Genomic DNA, 17,988 nt, shown 5'->3' with positions numbered 1-17,988 from the left:
TCCTCAGGACCAAGACGGCCTTGATGCTGTGTAGTTGTACAAAATCATCACAAGGTGGACATGTCATAGGACTGGCGAAGGTGGCATGAGTGGTGTGGATGTTCATGATGATGTTATACCTTACAACAAGGAACAGGTTCCCAGCTGGCTGTTTAAATTGTGTCTATAAATCTAGAACGGATCAGATTCCAAGGGGCCTTTATACAAGCCCATTGCACTGCAGGTGCATCCTTTTTTTTGACACACCAACGGCACAATGAGCTTGCCCATATTTCAAGGCCACGTAATGTCACCCTGCCTGAATTTTCATGGCTGTGTAAATAAGGGGCCCTTTCAAGCCTTACTCTGCATAAAAAAGAGGGTTCCTTTGATGTTGTTGTGGGTGTTCTGACACAACACCCACAGAACATGATGCTTTCCCAGATTTACAACATTTTGTAAAACTGGGAATAGTAATAATATTAATAAAAGAATTTATAAAGCGCCTTGTTACGCCAACCGGCGTGTCCCTGCGCTGAGGTAAGAGGAGGAAGTAGAGCCGGGAAACATCGGCCTATATCAATACAATGTTATTAGCATGAAAGCAGATGAGTTTTAAGATCCTTTCTAAACTTCATCTCGGATGGTTCCATCCGGAGGCTTCTCAGGAGTTTATTCCAGCTCTGAGCAGCCAGCAGCCGGAAGGACCTGCCTCCCATTCTGGCCTTCTTAACCTTAGGGACCAGCAACAAGCCAGTCCCACTCGATCTAAGGAGCCGGGCGAGAACATAGCAAGTAAGAAGGTTCCTCAAATAGGAAGGACCAGTGCCCTGGATGATGCGATGGCATATACAGATTGCCTTAAACAACACTCTCTTCCTTACTGGAAACCAGTGCAGGTTGTTCAAGGCTCTTTTGGAGGCAGCCTCCTAGGTTGCATAAGGACCAGCCGTGCTGCTGCATTCTGCAAAACCTGGAGTCTGTTTAAACATTTAGCCGTGGCACCCAGATTGAGTATTTCCCATAATCTAGGCGAGATGTCACAAGGGAATGCACCAGAATCTTCCTGGCATCTTTAGAGAGAAGATCCATAGTTTTCCGTAGGCCTTTAAGGACTCCAAAATACGTACCCACTACACATCTAGTATGAAATTCATACGAGAGATTGGAGTCCAGCCATTCACCCAGGTTCTTCACCTGGGTGCATGGTATAGGAGTGTGGCCCAGACTCGAAGGCCATCCAGCCGATGATCATACTGACGGAACCCCTCCTACCACAAGCACTTCGGTTTTATTTCCATTATTTTTCAGGCAGTTATTAGCCATCCAGGAGGCAAGCTCCTGCATGCATGCCCTGAAATTGGAAGCTGCCGAATCCAGTGCCTGTGTTGGGGAGACCACCAGTTGGGTGTCATCAGCATATGACACGACCCTGATTCCAAAGCCCTCCACTATCTCCGCCAAAGGGGTTACATATAGATTAAACAGGGTAGGACTCAGGGCCGAACCCTGTGGCACACCCTGTTCCAATTTGATGGCTTTGGAATAGTAGGCACCTTGTTTAACTTGAAAACTACGCCCTGCCAGAAAGGATTGCAACCATTTAAGAGCCGGGCCTGAGACACCGCCCTTATGCAGACACTGCAGCAAGCTGTTGGTTTACAATCTTCTCTGCCACTTTAGCCAAGTAAGGCAGCAGTGAGATGGGTCATGAATTTTCAAGTTTGTCAGGGCTGATATATGGTTTCTTCTGTAGTGGAAAAACAATTGCATTTTTCCAACTACCAGGCACGAATGCGTTCTAAAAGATACCTCCAGGAATGGATGAGGAGCAGCCGTCTGAAATTGAAGTCGGATAAGACAGAGGTCCTCATTCTCGGCCCCACCCCATCGGCCTGGGACGACTCCTGATGGCCGACCTCACTGGGAAAAGCACTGGCACCAACAGACCACGCACGCAACCTAGGATTCATCCTCCACCCCTCCCTCTCCATGTCAAAACAGATCAACGCCGTCTCCTCCTCCTGCTACAACATTCTCTGCATGCTCCGCAGAATCTACAAGTGGATCCCGACTGAAACTAGAAAAACGGTGACCCAAGCCCTCGTCAGCAGCAGGCTGGACTACGGCAATGCACTCTATGCAGGGATCCCGGCCAAACACCTACGACGACTACAACGCATCAAAAACGCCTCCGCCTGACTGATCCTCAACATCCCTCGCCGCAGCCACATCACCCCCACCTGAGAGACCTACATTGGCTTCCCGTCAACAAAAGGATCACTTTCAAGCTTCTCACCCACGCACACAAGGCACTCCACAACACTGGACCAGCCTACCTGAACAGTAGACTCAGCCTCTACACCCCCACGTGCCAGCTCCGCTCCGCCAGCCTCGCCCTCGCCGCTGTCCCCCGCATCCAACGAGTGACCTAAAGTGGCAGGTCCTTCGCCTTCCTCGCCGCAAAGACCTGGAACACCCTCCCTACCCACTTGCGTCTGACCCAAGACCTGCTCACCTTCAAGAAACTCCTCAAGACCTGGCTCTTCAAGCAATAGCAGCTCCCCCTCCCCTCAGCCCCTTGAGACCCTACGGGTGAGTAGTGCTCTTTACAAATTGTCTGATTGATTGATTGATTGATTGATGCCTTATTTAGGGCTCAAGGATGGCAATACTCTCAACCAACACTTTAGGTGAGGCAGGATCTGTGGGCGAGCCAGACTTGATGCTCAGACAAATTCTGATGAGCAACTCGGGGGGGGGGGTGCACCTATCCAGCCTCATGCCTTCCCCAGCTCCTCCGGCCTGTTCCACAAACTCAGGGCCCGTGGTTATAGTCTCAGGAAAAGAGGAATAGATTTTCTCCACTTTTTCTGAGAAAAAGTCTGCAATGCGGTTGCATGACTCAGCTGAGCCCGCCGTTGGTGCCGCAGAAGCTGCAAGGGAGGAGATCTCCTTATAGATTTTAAATAGTTCTTTCGTAGAATTTCCCGCTGCCCCAATTCTATCATGGTAGTGTGTGGCCTTGGCCCGTCAGATAAGCCCATGATATTTTTTCCGATTTTCAAGGTGCTCCAATCTGTCCTGACTTAAAGATCCCTTTCTCCATCGCCTCTCAAGGCGTTTACATTCTGCTTTAGCTAAACGCAAAGCAATATTATACCAAGGTGCTGATTTATGTGCCCTACCCGGAATCTTATTAGGCAACAGCGGGGCCGTACTGTCTGGTGCTTTTGTCATGCACTTCTCTAAATTATAGCAGGCGTTTTCAATATCTGTGCTCCCCTGGAGCCCACCCAGAGCCAGAGCTCTGTTAAATTTATCCCGTGAGAAATCCACCCATTTTCGACAAGGGTGGTTCAACACAGGGTTTTCCTGGACTCTAGGCTCTGGGACCTTCACCACGAAGAGAACGAGGAAATGGTCTGACCATGAGACAGGGAGGGGGGTGGCTACTCCTATATCCTCCCAATTAGCGAACACAAGATCAAGTAGATGTCCGTGCTGATGGGTAGGAGCATATGATTTCAAACTTAGATGGAGCATCAGAATCCAACGCATCCCCAGGGCAGATGTAGGAATGGTGCAATGCGGAGACATTCTTTTATTTCTCATTTTTTCCTCTTTCAATTCTGCTGTATTTAGCAGCATGCATAGAAAGAGGAAAGTGCCATCAATGGTTGTTTTTGTGCAGGAAGGTGTCCCTTCTTGCACAAAAACATTCATCCCAACAGCGCAGGCAGCCTTGCAAAATGAAGCAAGTGTGTCTGCGCTGGTGCATGGCAGCTAGTTGTGCGCCAGCGCATGGGAAAGCACAGGGATACGTCGTATTGTTATTAATATGATGCATCCCTGTGCTTTGAAAATGGCCCCACTGTGGTGTAGTGACCTCCTTAGAGGAGAGGGAACGCTACAGAGCTTCAAGAAGTGGAACCTTCTAGATATATCTACAGTGTAAGGGAGACAATATGCTTGATTGGGATGATCTACAAGCCCAATATGCATTGGCACCCATGGAATCCTTTAGATCGCTGCAACTTGAACATGCACTGACGACACACATCCCCAGCACACCCCTAAAAAATCGGTCACTCTCACATATAAGAAACTAATTAACAATTCACCTGACATCCTGCAACTTTAAGAGCTACGTCGAGGAGTGTGGGCACGTGGAGTGGGAAGAAGCATTCAGGGCTTTTCGAGAAGGGGCAACAAATGCGGGATTCCGATGGATCCAATTGTGCATCTTGCACTGTTCATACTACTCCCACACTGCCATCTAAGCAATGGGCCAATGCCCTACAGACCTTTGCCTTTGGGGCTGCGGTGAGCAGGGCACATTCTTTCACATCCTGTGGTCCTGCCCCATCATCCGGTGCTATTCGCACTGCAGAAACATCCTGAAGAAGTCATGGGGGTAAAAATCCCGGACTCAGCAAAAACATTTCATCTGCACATATGGGGGGAGGATCCACCTCTGAGATAGGGAAAAATATGGTTATCTTTGGGGATTGCAGTGGCCAAACGCAACAAGGTACACTTGTGGGGTGCAAGAGAGGCATGGCCTGGTGTATGTCAAATGAAACACAATCTATTTGGGCAGGGGGTGTGCACGCAAATGGAAAAAATATGGTCAGGTTGGTGCTCCTGTAGAGGAATGGGTGAGGTGTCCAGTGAAGGTCCCGATGTCCATAAGGAGAACTCTCTCTGATATTATGATAACTAGCTTTTGTAAGGTTCTTGATGTAGCAGGTTCTGAAGTTGAAATGTTATACATGTATTAGGCAACAGGGTCCAGCCCTTCCCCCAGTGATGACACATGAAAATAAGCAGGATGTATATGCTACTGTTGACCTATAAAATTCAATAAACAGATATAGAAAAAAGATTAGCAAAAAAATAGGAGCAAGGATGCATTTTTTGTGCTAAGAAAATAGCTCTAAATGCAAGACAACATGAAGAGCCACTCAAGCAGCCGCTCCCTCATGTTTAATTTGATGCTACTCTGCAGCTTGTACTTCTCCTCCCACAGTAAACCAATTGTCTCTCTAGCAGGGTTTTTTACACCACATTAGAGTAGCCTGGCCACCCTGGACAGAGGCTGGCCTATCAGGAGAGAACAGCTGAAAGGCTGGGTTCTGGTTCACAGAAAGGAGAGTTTAATAAGTTACTTTCTATCATAGTTATTATAAATCTATGATTTGAAAGTTGTTGGATTTATCTTAGCTCTTAAATGGATACCTTGAAGTTTATTTTAGAGTGGTTCCTATCGATATTTATACTTCAGTAAAATATTACAATGTTTACCTATGGAGCAATACACTGCAAAGGGGGAAATCGCACTTGACAGTTTTTTCCTTACCTGGGCTTATAATGTCCCGGCAACAAGCTCTAAGGGGGTGACTTAAATGTAAACATAAGGTAGATTAATACACATGGAAGTACCTTTGAATCCAAAGTCGAAGTTGCATATAATTCCAATTTAAAAGCAGCCTCCAAGGCAGGGCTGGCTTTTAAAATGACAGCAGGCACCACAGTAGTGCACTCTCCAGTGCAGGAAATCTACTGGGCATCTAAACCTCCCTGCCCTATCATATACTAGGGACTTACTGAGGTCTGTCATTGCCAAAAGTAATTATACCAAATTACCATGTACTTTTTACGCAGAGCACTGGCCCTGGGTCTGGTTAGAAGAGCCTAGGGCACAGTCAGAGTCAGAAACCCAGCTGCTAGTAGTCAAAATGGGAGCAAACAGTGGGGGAAATCTGCAAACAAGTCCTGATTTCTCACACAGTCCCACAATGCAATGCAGGATATTTCATTTTAATTTACTTCCTTCTTTCGTCAGTAGAGTCTGCAGACTTGTGTCCACCGGTCTCCACCCATAAGTGACATTGCAATACTCGGTCATTTGCACCAGTTAGCCTAGGCCAGTCCACAGAACTTCTTTGGATTGTGAAATATATATTTTACGGAGGGCAGGGTGTGTGAGATATGACCTTTGCAGCCATCTAAAGTACATGACCCTTCTTCCATTTATTTTTTTCCAGATTCAGGCAGTCCTTGCAGATCTACCAGTGAGAGGGCTATTTTATAACGACAGCAACCACCACACTATATTGTAAGTACCTATAGAGCTGAACAGCACAGTAACCCTGAATGCAGAGGGCACAACAAGCAAAAATGCCATAAAAAAGCAAAAAACGTGTAGCTACCTGAGTGTCTAGATAGAATATCAAGGCCTCATTTACAATATTTTACTGCAGGGAAATGCCGCAAGCCTTCCTGCGGAACTGCCCTATTGCAAAAGAAAAGAACAGAAATGCATCATATCTATCAGATATGGCGCATTCCTGTCTTCTTTCCTGTGATGGTGCTCAATTGGCTGCCATGCGCCAACACAGGCACCCTTGCTCCATGGTGCAAGGGTGTCCGCGTTATAAGAATGATTGTTTTTGTGCAGGAAGGGACACCTATAGGTGATTTCCTCTTTCTGTGGGTATTGCTGAATGCAGCACACATAAAAAGAGGAAAAAACCAGGAGAAATAATTTAATTTCTTTGCATTGCACTCCCCAGGTGAGCCATAGGCTTTTGATGCATTCCCAGGTTTACAAAGTGTGTAAATATAGGAATGCTTCAAATGGCATGGTTATTATGGGGGAATATCCACTGTAATGTCCATGACATGCCTCCCCATCATAGTGTGAGGCAAAGCAGTGATTAGCACTGCATTGCCACACTCCGGGCCCGATTCATAGAACTAACTTAAGACAAAATCCTAAACTTACTACTTTTGGTATTCACAGAAGTTAGGATTTTGTCTTAAGTTTGTCTTAAGACAGACTTAAGACAGACTTAAGACAGACTTAAGTTAGGTTTTTGTCTTAAGTCTGTCTTAAGTCTGTCTTAAGACAAACTTAAGACAAAATCCTAACTTCTGTGAATACCAAAAGTAGTAAGTTTAGGATTTTGTCTTTAGTTAGTTCTGTGAATTGGGCCCTTCATGTCTACAAGGCCATGAAACTCCAATGCAGGGTGACTTTACATAGTCTTGTACATAAGGCTAAGCCCTGTGCACCACCGCAATGTCACAAAAAGTGATGTTCTGGCAGCACACAGAGCTTGTAAATCAGCCCCTTGATATTTTAGTGGTAACATGTATCGACTATGTTTTAATATGTTGTCAACAAAGTTATCTAACATATTTTATCAATTGGTGCATACTATATGAAGTTATGCATATCCCCGAAAATTGGTAATAGCATATTTTTCATTATTTCAAGGCACTGTTTGTTTTTTTGCTGCTTTTTATTTATGAATATCCTCATAAAATGTCATCAATATAATTTGAACATATGTACTGATCAGAGTACATGTGCCCAAACTGATGTATAAATCACAGAAATGTTGCGCTCGTGCAAACAGAGGTGCACAACCACTTTTTCACAAGCTTAACTTGTTCAATATACAGCTCGTAAAGTCCTAGCGATGATAGCAAGAGCAAAATAGCAAAGTGAGAATATACATAACGTATGAAAAGCAAGCACACACATTTGTGCATGTAATTCCCCATTTTTCTGTGGATGTGTATGCCTAATGTAAAACATTCAGTAAAATATGATGACATGCTTTAACTAGTATTAGCATTAATGTTAATCACTTTCAAATGTATTTTAGAAGTTAACCCCGAAATGTACATATATTGGACCCTATTGACAAACAAGAACATAAAAGTTCAGACGATTTAGGATTATATATACAAAACCTATTTTGAGGTTACGATTTGGGATCATATATACAAAACCTATTTTGAGGTTACGATTTGGGATCATATATACAAAACCTATTTTGAGGTTACGATTTGGGATCATATATACAAAACCTATTTTGAGGTTACGATTTGGGATCATATATACAAAACCTATTTTGAGGTTACGATTTGGGATCATATATACAAAACCTATTTTGAGGTTGCGATTTGGGATCATATATACAAAACCTATTTTGAGGTTGCGTATGGCTGATTTATAGCATAAGGCTGTGTGCAACGACCAAAAAGGCATTTTAAATGTCCAAAACCAAATTGCGATTCCGTAACCTGCAATTTGGATTTGCGATGACGTATTTGGATGGGGCGTCTTTAGGGTTTCCTTTCCTATAATCGATTTGCAGTGGTATGTCTGAATGTTTTGCGACCGAATTACGGTCACCAAAAATCGGGTTTAAAAAGTGCATTTTATGTATGTTCTTACTGCCTGTTCTGTAATTCTCTTCTGTGGAACGCTGTAATTCTATGCACTCACTTGAAGTAAAATTGTAGTCCTTCTTCTATTTTTTGTGAAATGTTCAGATTTTTGGCTTTAAAATTCTGATCACCCTACTACATATCGGGCGCAGCCTGACCTGCAGGCTACAGCCAACAGACAGGTGTGAGCCCTCAGAGAGCTCCTGTGTAGTCGAGAAGCACAATCAATTCCTGTATGTGTTTTAAGCTGCTGAAGACAACCTTCCAACCATGAGCTAGAAAATGGCGGCTGCGCCGAGGTGCTTGACTGACGTGAGCAGCAACGGACAACTGCAGTCTAGACGTCTGCCTGGCAGATAAAGGCGCTTTGCTGGGTAAACAAGATGTGGTTTATTAAGTAAAAGCGAATAGCTGGAGCTGTAAGATCATTTGTGTAATATGGGAGCTCCAACGTAATTTGTGTACCTTGCTGTGGGGAACCTCAGTACTTACCAATTGATGCAGGTGCACGTTACTGGACTTGTAGGGTTCTGAGGGAGGTAATTTTGTGTCTTAATAACACCCTGTCTAGATCAATCAGTAATACAACTGCTTTTTGTTTACTTGGTCTCTTCTGTAGGCCAGGCCCCAAGAAGGTGAGGAATAGATTTGTGGACATGGCTCTGGCTTTGGCCAAGTGACGTGTGGCCATAACCTGGAAATCACCCAGGGGACCTAGGGCCATATTATCAAGAAAGGGCGCTACATTACCAGGTTCTGGTGTTAACCTGGGCTGCTATGGGAATTCACAAGGGCATATTATCAAGCCCATTATCGCCGCTTTAGCGGCAGTTTTCTGCCGATAAATGCGGCGTTAATGTGGTGCCCTTTCTTGATAATATGGCCCCAAGTGTGGAGACATGAGTGTCTGATGTTAGTCTCTGGGCATGGGGTAAAGAAAGGGCACTCCAGAAGAAGGAAACCTGAGGCGTACGTCGCAGACCTATTTATTGCTCTTCTTTGGAGGGAGAAAGTTGATGAATGGGAGTCTGTTGGTGATGAGGTTACAGTTAATATTGAGGAAGTGTAGACTTTAGGATGGAGTCCAGGTATGTGGGGAATTGATGCTGATGTAGATAGATTGGATTGTCTTTCCCTGCCCCCCTCACCTCTTACCCCAGCTCCTCAGCATTTGATGTTTTCCTAACATCCTATAATAATGCTTTTTTTCCTGTGGAAAATGTCTAGGTCTATCTATTCTGCTTTACTTGTTGAAATAAAAGTTACAATAGTCCGTGGCTGGAGGAATTCTCCAGCCATTTTCATTGTGAAAGGGGGTTGAACTTTTAGATTGACAACAAAAGTTCATGGGCCCGAATCACAGAACTAACTTAAGACAAAATCCTAAACGTACTACTTTTGCTATTCACAGAAGTTAGGATTTTGTCATAAGTTTGTCTTAAGTTTGTCTTAAGACAGACTTAAGACAGACTTAAGACAAACTTAAGACAAAATCCTAACTTAAGTCTGTCTTAAATCTGTCTTAAGTTTGTCTTAAGACAAAATCTTAAGACAAAATACTAACTTCTGTGAATACCAAAAGTAGTAAGTTTAGGATTTTGTCTTAAGTTAGTTCTGTGAATCGGCCCCACCGTTTGTGAGCGTTCTCAAACTTTCAAGGCAAACCAAACTTTGGAACGCCCACTTCTTGCAAAATGAATGAGATTCATGACTACAGAGGTTTTCTCACTCATGCCAAAGAAAGTCACCAGTAAAATTAATTTTCACTCTATGGATTTTTGGTGAGTGTAAAAATGGTAAATTGGGTCGTAAGGATATGATTAGGACTGATTTCACCATTGTGAACAGTACCCATCAATTCCTAAATTTTGTACCTCAAAACCTGCCCAACAACAGAAGGCTGCAGAAGATGCCAACATTATTTACAGACAGGAGCAAATTGCTGTAAAACATGTGATGACACAGAGGGGTAAATAGTCTGATAACCTAATATTTTAAGCCCTTCCTCATTATTTCTTGAAGGCTCTTCCAAAGAATCTAAAATGGGAGCAAACACTGGAAGTACATTTTCCATAAATGTAATGTGCATATGAGAGTTGTTTGCATTTCAATTTAGCACAGATGTCTATATGCTTTATACTGTTGCAATTATTTATGTTTATTTATTTTTATACATTTTTTTCAGTCAAGGTGGTGCACACCTCATGAATGTCACAACTCAATTCAACTACAGCGGGGTTGCTGCTGAGATCAAGTACTTAAACGAGCAGTTGGTCCTGGCCTTAAACCGTAAGATTGATATTCTCAGAGCAGTGACAGTCACAAAAAAGATTCTTTTAATTCAAGTCATCGATGGCACCTTCAGTAAGTCAGTCTTTTATCTTGTTTGAAAACACTATATTGAAAAATTCCAGGAACAAGTTTGACAATATATCAAGAATGTTTGCACAGATAATAAGATCAATGAGCTAATTATTTAACATTATACGTAATTTATGAAATAGGCTTTTACAATAAGTAGCAAGGCAAGTCAATATAAAGCATAGTGCTTGTGTGAGAATGAAGAAAAAAAGAGAAGATATAGACAGAAAACATGCTAAAGATATAAAAAATTATAAGATATAAAAATAGCAAATTCAGAAAAAATAATAAAGATATAGACAGAGCCAACCTAGAAGAATAAGTAAAAATGATCATTAAATAAAGTTGATTTATACAGCAGGATAAACATAATTAAAACAGTTAGAAGTTGTTTAATAGTAATATTAAGACTCATGGAGTCTGAAAACTAACATTTGCATCAGAAGATGGAATGTGGTGTCTAGATAAATATGTGATGAATGATACCCAGAGAGAGTCTTTCTTAATTGTGGGGGTGGGATTGCACTTGCTTTATTGAGTCTATAATTATACCAGGCATGTTGCACCATAAAGGAAATTAATAAAATTGTTGTGACATCTTTCCAGCTAGATGTAATTATTTGTAAAGCAATGGCATTAACAAGTCATCAAATTTGCCAACCATAAAAATGTCATTGCATCTCTGTGAGGAGCAGCCAAGAAAAATGTGCAAACAATCGAACTGGAACAAGATAGACCATATATGTGAAATGTCAGCCCCAACTTGTGACCAAGAAGTACAAAAACAGTGGGGCAATATAAAAAACATATGCATAAAATCTGCTTTTCCAATTTCAAATATCCGATGTTTCTCATCAATGGTTAGTGAAGAGAAGCAGGAATCAAATGTACCAATTTGTAAAAATAGAATAGGGTTTGTGCAGTTCTAGCTGAACATGATTTGCAATGGATTTTAGAATAGATATTATTACAGGCCTGAAGTGAATAGCTACATATATAATCTAGTTTTCATTTTGTCTCCACTGTGGATTTGGATCTATTAGTAGGCAGAATATCCAGGTGTTTATAAATATAAGAAGCATTATGGATGGGGACAAATGTTAAAATAATGGGGGAAGTACTAGGAGTAAGAGTACTAGATGAGATAAGGACAAATATGTATTCGGAGATAATTTGTTTTAGCAATTCATATATTAGACTGGTAAAAGGGAGATTTATGTTATTTACTTTGAAGTTCGAGAGATTATAAAAAGTCTTTGGAGGAGAGTAAATGATGTACAGAAACTATACCCCTTGTGATCCATTCACTCCAAATAATCAGTCAATTAAATATTTAAATGTTTTTATTGTGCCAATTAGGACTTTGAGAAAGGCCTGCAGAGGTGATAATGAGTGGATAATAATAGACTTTGCTAAACTGATTGATTTACGAATAATAGGAGAGGAAAAAGGCTTAGGATGATGTGATATAAAGACCGTCCGTGTATTAGTGAATGGGGATATTGACAATTCCTCCACATGTATAATCTGCTTTGGATAACAAAGGCCATATTTGTTTTAAAGCAAAGGCAGAATTATATTTGGAAAAATCAGGAAAGTTCACCCCACCTTAATCAATAGGTTTCCTTAATTGAGACAGAGATATACATGCCTTTTTTCTAATCCATGGAAATATTACGAGTAATTTATTTAGGGTTTTAAAACATTGCTGAGGGAGCTTGGTGGGGAATATTGAAAGATAGAAATTAATAATTGGGAGGAACAATATTTTGATAATATTAAATCCACTCTACCAGGATAAAAAACAGGGTGGCCATTTCTCAGATAATACAGATATTTTATGCTGAACAGCTACTAAATTCAGATGAATTGTTTCTTTAATAGAATTGGAATACATAATCCCTAAACATTTAATGCACCCTGGTTTCCATGTAAACTCAGAGCGTATTAAGAGATCCTTCAAACAATAATTGTTAAGAGGCATGACTTCTGTCTTGTCAATGGTAAATTTATATGCAGTAAACATGGAGTACTCCTCTAGAAAATAAAAATGAAAGAAAACTGGAATAGAAGTCTGAAGTTCTGAAAGCATATAGTAAAACATCACCTGCATATGCAGTAAATGTAACCCATGTTTTCCTTGTTTATAACCACTTAAGGGAGAGGTCCTATGAAGAGTTTCTACAAAAAGGTTCTACGGATAAAATAAATGATAGTGGAGACAAAATACATCCATGTTTTGTCCCCCTATGCAGATTAAAATATGAAGAATGTAAACCATTAACAAAACTGGATGCACTAGTGGAAGAATATGGAAAACTAATAACTTTCAAGATGCAGGGGCCAAAACAATGTCACATTAAGGTGTGAAAAATAAATTACCACTTTACGCGATCAAATGCCTTTTACGCATCTAGAATTATAGCTGCAAAAGGAAAAATACTTTTTGAAGCAAGATGAAAAATACCAAGAAAAGTCTGAGAATTATCAGTAATGAGTCTACCTTTAACAAAACCTGACTGTTCTATACCAATCAAGTCTGGGATAAAGTTATTAATGCGCAGAGCTAATCTCTTCACAAACATCATGCAGTCACAGGAAAAGGAATAGGCCTATAATTGATACATTTGGTTAAATCTTTGTCTTTCTTCGGAATAAGGCAGAGCATTGCTTCCACAAAAGAAGCGCAGGCTTCATTCTTTGGAGGAAATATTGAAATAATGATTTTTCCTCAAATGTGTTTTTGTAAAATTTTTACTGACTGTAAACATTACACTTGGTAACATCAGTACATCTTATACTCGTAAGCATCACTAAATATTGAAATAATGGTAATGAATTTGGGATTAAAATGTATGAAAAAGGTGAATAAAATCCTACCGAAAAACCATCTGGGCCAGGAGCTTTATCGTTGGGTAATTTGGCTATGGCCACTCTCATCTCTGGTACAGAGATGTCACTTTTAGGTAGAAAAGGACAACTAGTTGATTTGAACATCTTGGAATAGAATTAAAGAGGGAGAATGCTCCAGTGTATATAAGTGTTGATAATATTCCTTAAAATTATCCACATTTTCAGAATCTTTTTTGGGTAGTGTTACCCTTGTGATCCTTAAAAATATACATTTTTTGACTTCTGCTTCTTTACTTTCAAATAGTTGGCTAAGAGTTTACTGAGAATGCGCCAGCACAGGGAGACAGCAGAAATGCTCCATATTTCAAATATATGGAGTATTACTGCTCTCTCCCTTTTACAACAAATTCCCTTGGTGCACTGCGTTGCATGAAAAAATAGTCAATGTGCCCCCAAATGACTGATCAAAAACTGGGGCACACAATCATCAATGTAACCATGGGCCACTTTTCTTTTCCATTCACTCTTATCACCAATTAAATATTGGTGTTAAATCTGATTGCGCAAATTGAGTGAGGGTATTTTGGCTTAGTTGTAATAAAATACAGTGCTAAATCCAGCATTACTTTTGCCCGCACTTTCCACTACACCATGCTCTGAATTACCTTTAGTTCAACAATGCTGATGCACCAAAGGCAATGCACTCACCTAAGTCTAATTATGTTAGTAGAACATGGAAGAATGCAAACAAAGCTCTCCTTAATATATGGTTTCTGCATATCTCTCCTGAAAAGTTTTAGTGCACTTTCCTTCTTGTATTTCATATTTTCTGTGCTATTTTCCTAATTGTTAGTTTTCTTTAGTTAAATATTTAAATTCCTAATGATGTGCTTTTTACTAAACATGTCCTACAACCCCGAATGGTGTTTTCTTTTTGAAAGTCATAAAAAACAGCTCCCTTACCATGGAAGTGATCTCCCGTGAGGAGCATTAGACAGTATTTACTGCCCCATACCCCCAGGGTTTTCTATACGGGGAGGAGGAGTAGGTCCTCTTATCTAAATTAGGTGGGCAGCCATTGAGGTCAACCTCTGACAACCCTTAGTCCATCAGGCCATAGGAAGAGTCTAACACCGGTGGAGACAGAAAAGTCTTCTCCATGGTTACACCTACGGTCCGCCCGCATCTAAGTTCAGCAGGCAGACCATCACCCTGGCAAGAAGACAGAGTAACTTTACCACCAAGAATGAAATAATCCCCTAAGTGCCACAGATGACTCACAACAGTAGAGGAAATTAACATAAATATGAATGCTTTAATTTTGATGAAATACTTGATAAAGTAATTATAATGTTAACCTGATGCCACTCTCTCCTACTCCTTCATCTGCAGCGAGTCAGGCTGATCTGGTGCCATACTTTTCCTGCGGTGCCTTTCAACCAGATGCTTATACACTGAACACCAACACATTTATGTGCGAGTCCCAGTGCATCAATTATTGCAAGAACAGTGGAAGCTGCACCCTGACCTTCAATGGCCCTCTCTGCAGGTATGTTAAATCAACTTTCATCTGATGCCTTCACCAGGAACCTTCTCTTGATTGACCACCATAACTTGGATGGCCAGTTTGATGCAATTTCTGACAGCATCATGCCCACCAATTCTGTCTTCCCGTAGTGGCTGTATCATTTCTCTGCATGTAAGATGAGGAGGGGAATGGAGAGAAGGGTGGTTGGGACTTTCACTGTCCTCTAATCAGACTCTAAGGGATATATTTGGTGGAATATGTGCTAAACTGTCTCACAGTGAGGTGCAGCACCCAGACTAGCTGTTTTGAATGAGAGGGCGAAAGCAGGAAACTGCCATATCTACAGAGATATGACGGTGTCCTCTATTTCCATTATGCTGGGGTACAAGCAAGCTGTCATTGCTATACACCCACCCTTGCATCTTACTACAGGAGTTTATGTGTGTCTAACATACGTTTCCAGGACATAATACTATGTTTAGACTAACTTTTAAACATTTCCATCTTTGTGAATGCACTGGATAGCATACATACAACTTAGGAAAAGTTTGAAAGATAGCACAGTATTTTGAACTGGAAACCAATGCTAAACACTCGCACTCCCTCTTGCACTAAGGTGCATTACAAAGTTAAGATTTTGAAAAAATGTGTCAGTAGAAAGCTTTCAGAACATCTTAAAAGGCATTTCCCATGGATGAGGTGCAAGCAGGCTTCAGGCCTGCTCATGAAACAAAGTCAAATCCAGAGTCTTCTTTGGAAGATTTGTGGATTATGTTGGATAGAGGCCAAATAGTGGACCTAGTGTTACTGGATGTATTGGCCACTTTTGACACAGTGAACTACAAGGTCTTTATTTACCAGGCTAAGTGAGATGGGGGTGAGTGGCACAGCTCTTGACTGGGTGTGATCTTATTCAGAAGCAGGATCACAAGGCATGCTTCAGGGGGAACATAGCTGATGTGTGCTGAAGCACCTGCGGGCGCCCTTGGGGAAAATCGTGCCACAGCTCGGTTATTTTCAGCTCCCGACAACCTAATCTTACTGGTATGATGCAGAGGTAGCGGGGGCTCTGGTTGCCAGGATGGGTGGGGTGCTGCCAGGAAGTGGCACGGTCACGCTGGAAGGAGGCGGCCAGTGAGCTGCGGAGCTGCAGGTTGGCCGGTGCGAGGACGGGTGGCAGAAGCAGCGCAAGTCAGGCTGCAGGACGAAGCTCCCCATAGCCTCCACAGTCGGAGAGCAGCAACCTGTCTTCCTCAATAGGGGGCCAGAGGTGGGGAGAGTGGAAGCGATAAAGGACAAATGCAGGTAAGAAGTCTTCAGGTTCAGCTTATGGAGAACGGTGCCTCAGTGGATGGTAAGGCAAGTGATAGACCCTCAAGAAATACATTGCACACAAGAAACATCAGGGTTGGTAAGGTGTGACAAGTACCTCACTTTCCTTCTGTTACTCCTTTAGGTCATGTAAGGAAGGAAAGGACCTAAGCAAGTGAAAGCAGGGTCACCACAGAGGGGGTGAAGGGGGGGGAGGGGGGTTGACTTGTGCCCTGATAAAACAGGAAAACTGGCAAATCCCCATTAAAAAAACTCAGGGGAGATAGGTGAAAAGCCAATAACTCAACAAATCAAAATAACACCTTCACTTAAATCTTGTTTTCGTGTTCTACCCAGGATGCAGAGAAGGGAGAGTTCTGAAGGAGTAATTTCAGCAAAGACTGCTATAATGGAGGCACCCACTGTGGCTATAAATGCTATTGTGGGTAGCATGATTGGAGTTTCTGTTCAAACACCGTTAAAAGAGGATGAAATAGGCTTTGGAAGAACTCAAATGAACACATTTACAGTCCCCATCAGTAACAGGTTTGAAGCATTGGCAATAACTGAACCACCGGAGGAAGCAGAACATCCACATATAAGGATCGGAAAAAAAACGGGGAAAGTGGATGGCCGCCCCTGGTAAATGCAGAAGATTCACAGACAGGTATTTTACTTGGGTTAAAAAAATAACTTAAGAGTCGCTTTGAAGTATCGAAGGCCAATCAGGTTGTTTTACAAGCCTCATGCTCCAAGCTAGCACACAAAATTGGATGAGGTTGCCTCCCGCACCAAAGTTTTAGAAGAAGAAGTAGGATCTTTAAGGCAAGATGCACCAAAAAATGCCACTGAGATTCCTAAGCTGGGTAAACAAAACCAAATGCTAAGGGAGGACTTCGAGAGAGTGGAGAATCATTCCCAAAGGAATAATTTAAGATTTCTAAACATTCCAGAGGCAGAGGAACGCACGATAAGGCGGCTTGAATAATCAAGTTTAAGATGAAGAATTATGGTCCTAAATGATATTAAGGACATTAATCTTGAACAAGAGATCCAAAGAGCACACAGGGAGCCTTTTAGGCGCAATCCTCAAAGGATTAAACCTAGGAAGATATTGGTGAATTTCCTCTCATATACTGTTAAGGAGGCAATCCTCAGTGGGTCTCTAAGAGATGGGCTTTATGCAGTCAAGGCGTTCTCTGTTACAATGAGATCAGTTATATGTAAAGCAACAGAACAGAGGCAATGGGAGTTAGGTAACAGGATGGAGGATCTGTGGAAGCTGGGGGCCAAGGTGCTGTTAAAATTTCCTACAATGCTCCGTATAATGTGGACCAACCAAATGTATAACTATTGATAGTTGAGGATGTTGATGCACTGATAGACTCAATAAAAAAGAAAAAGAAAAACATTAAATAATAAGTGGATGATCACAGTATGGTTGAGTCGGGAGAGAGAATAACAGGACTTAGATGTCTTATAGTGCGGCAAAGTTTGTTATTTAGAATTTGTATATAATATCCCCCAAGGGAAATTTATGCCTACACAGATAGGGGGGATTCCCCAGGGTAGGGTTAGTGGGGAGGGGAGGGGTGGGGGTGGTGGTGATGGTACACGAGTGGGGGGCAGAGGGGTAAAAATAAAGAAAAAAGTCAGCTGGATCACCCAATAAGACATGTCTACTTGAACAGAACCTGGAACCGCAGGTG

The 17,988-nt window shown here is 41.8% G+C and overlaps 1 protein-coding gene across 1 annotated transcript in view; it reads left to right on the top strand.

The window, feature by feature from the left end:
• Positions 1 to 17,988, top strand: part of LOC144792151 (uncharacterized) — a 426,357-nt gene that overhangs the window by 372,604 nt on the left and 35,765 nt on the right. Inside the window, exons 20-22 of the mRNA XM_078667032.1 lie at positions 6,030 to 6,100; positions 10,412 to 10,590; positions 14,833 to 14,989. Of these exons, the coding sequence (XP_078523158.1) occupies positions 6,030 to 6,100; positions 10,412 to 10,590; positions 14,833 to 14,989 (407 nt within the window). The remainder of the gene's footprint in view (positions 1 to 6,029; positions 6,101 to 10,411; positions 10,591 to 14,832; positions 14,990 to 17,988) is intronic.

The sequence above is a fragment of the Lissotriton helveticus genome, chromosome 11, assembly GCF_964261635.1.
Source record: "Lissotriton helveticus chromosome 11, aLisHel1.1, whole genome shotgun sequence".
NCBI classification, from domain to species: domain Eukaryota; kingdom Metazoa; phylum Chordata; class Amphibia; order Caudata; family Salamandridae; genus Lissotriton; species Lissotriton helveticus.
This window is presented reverse-complemented; position numbering and strand designations above follow the sequence as displayed.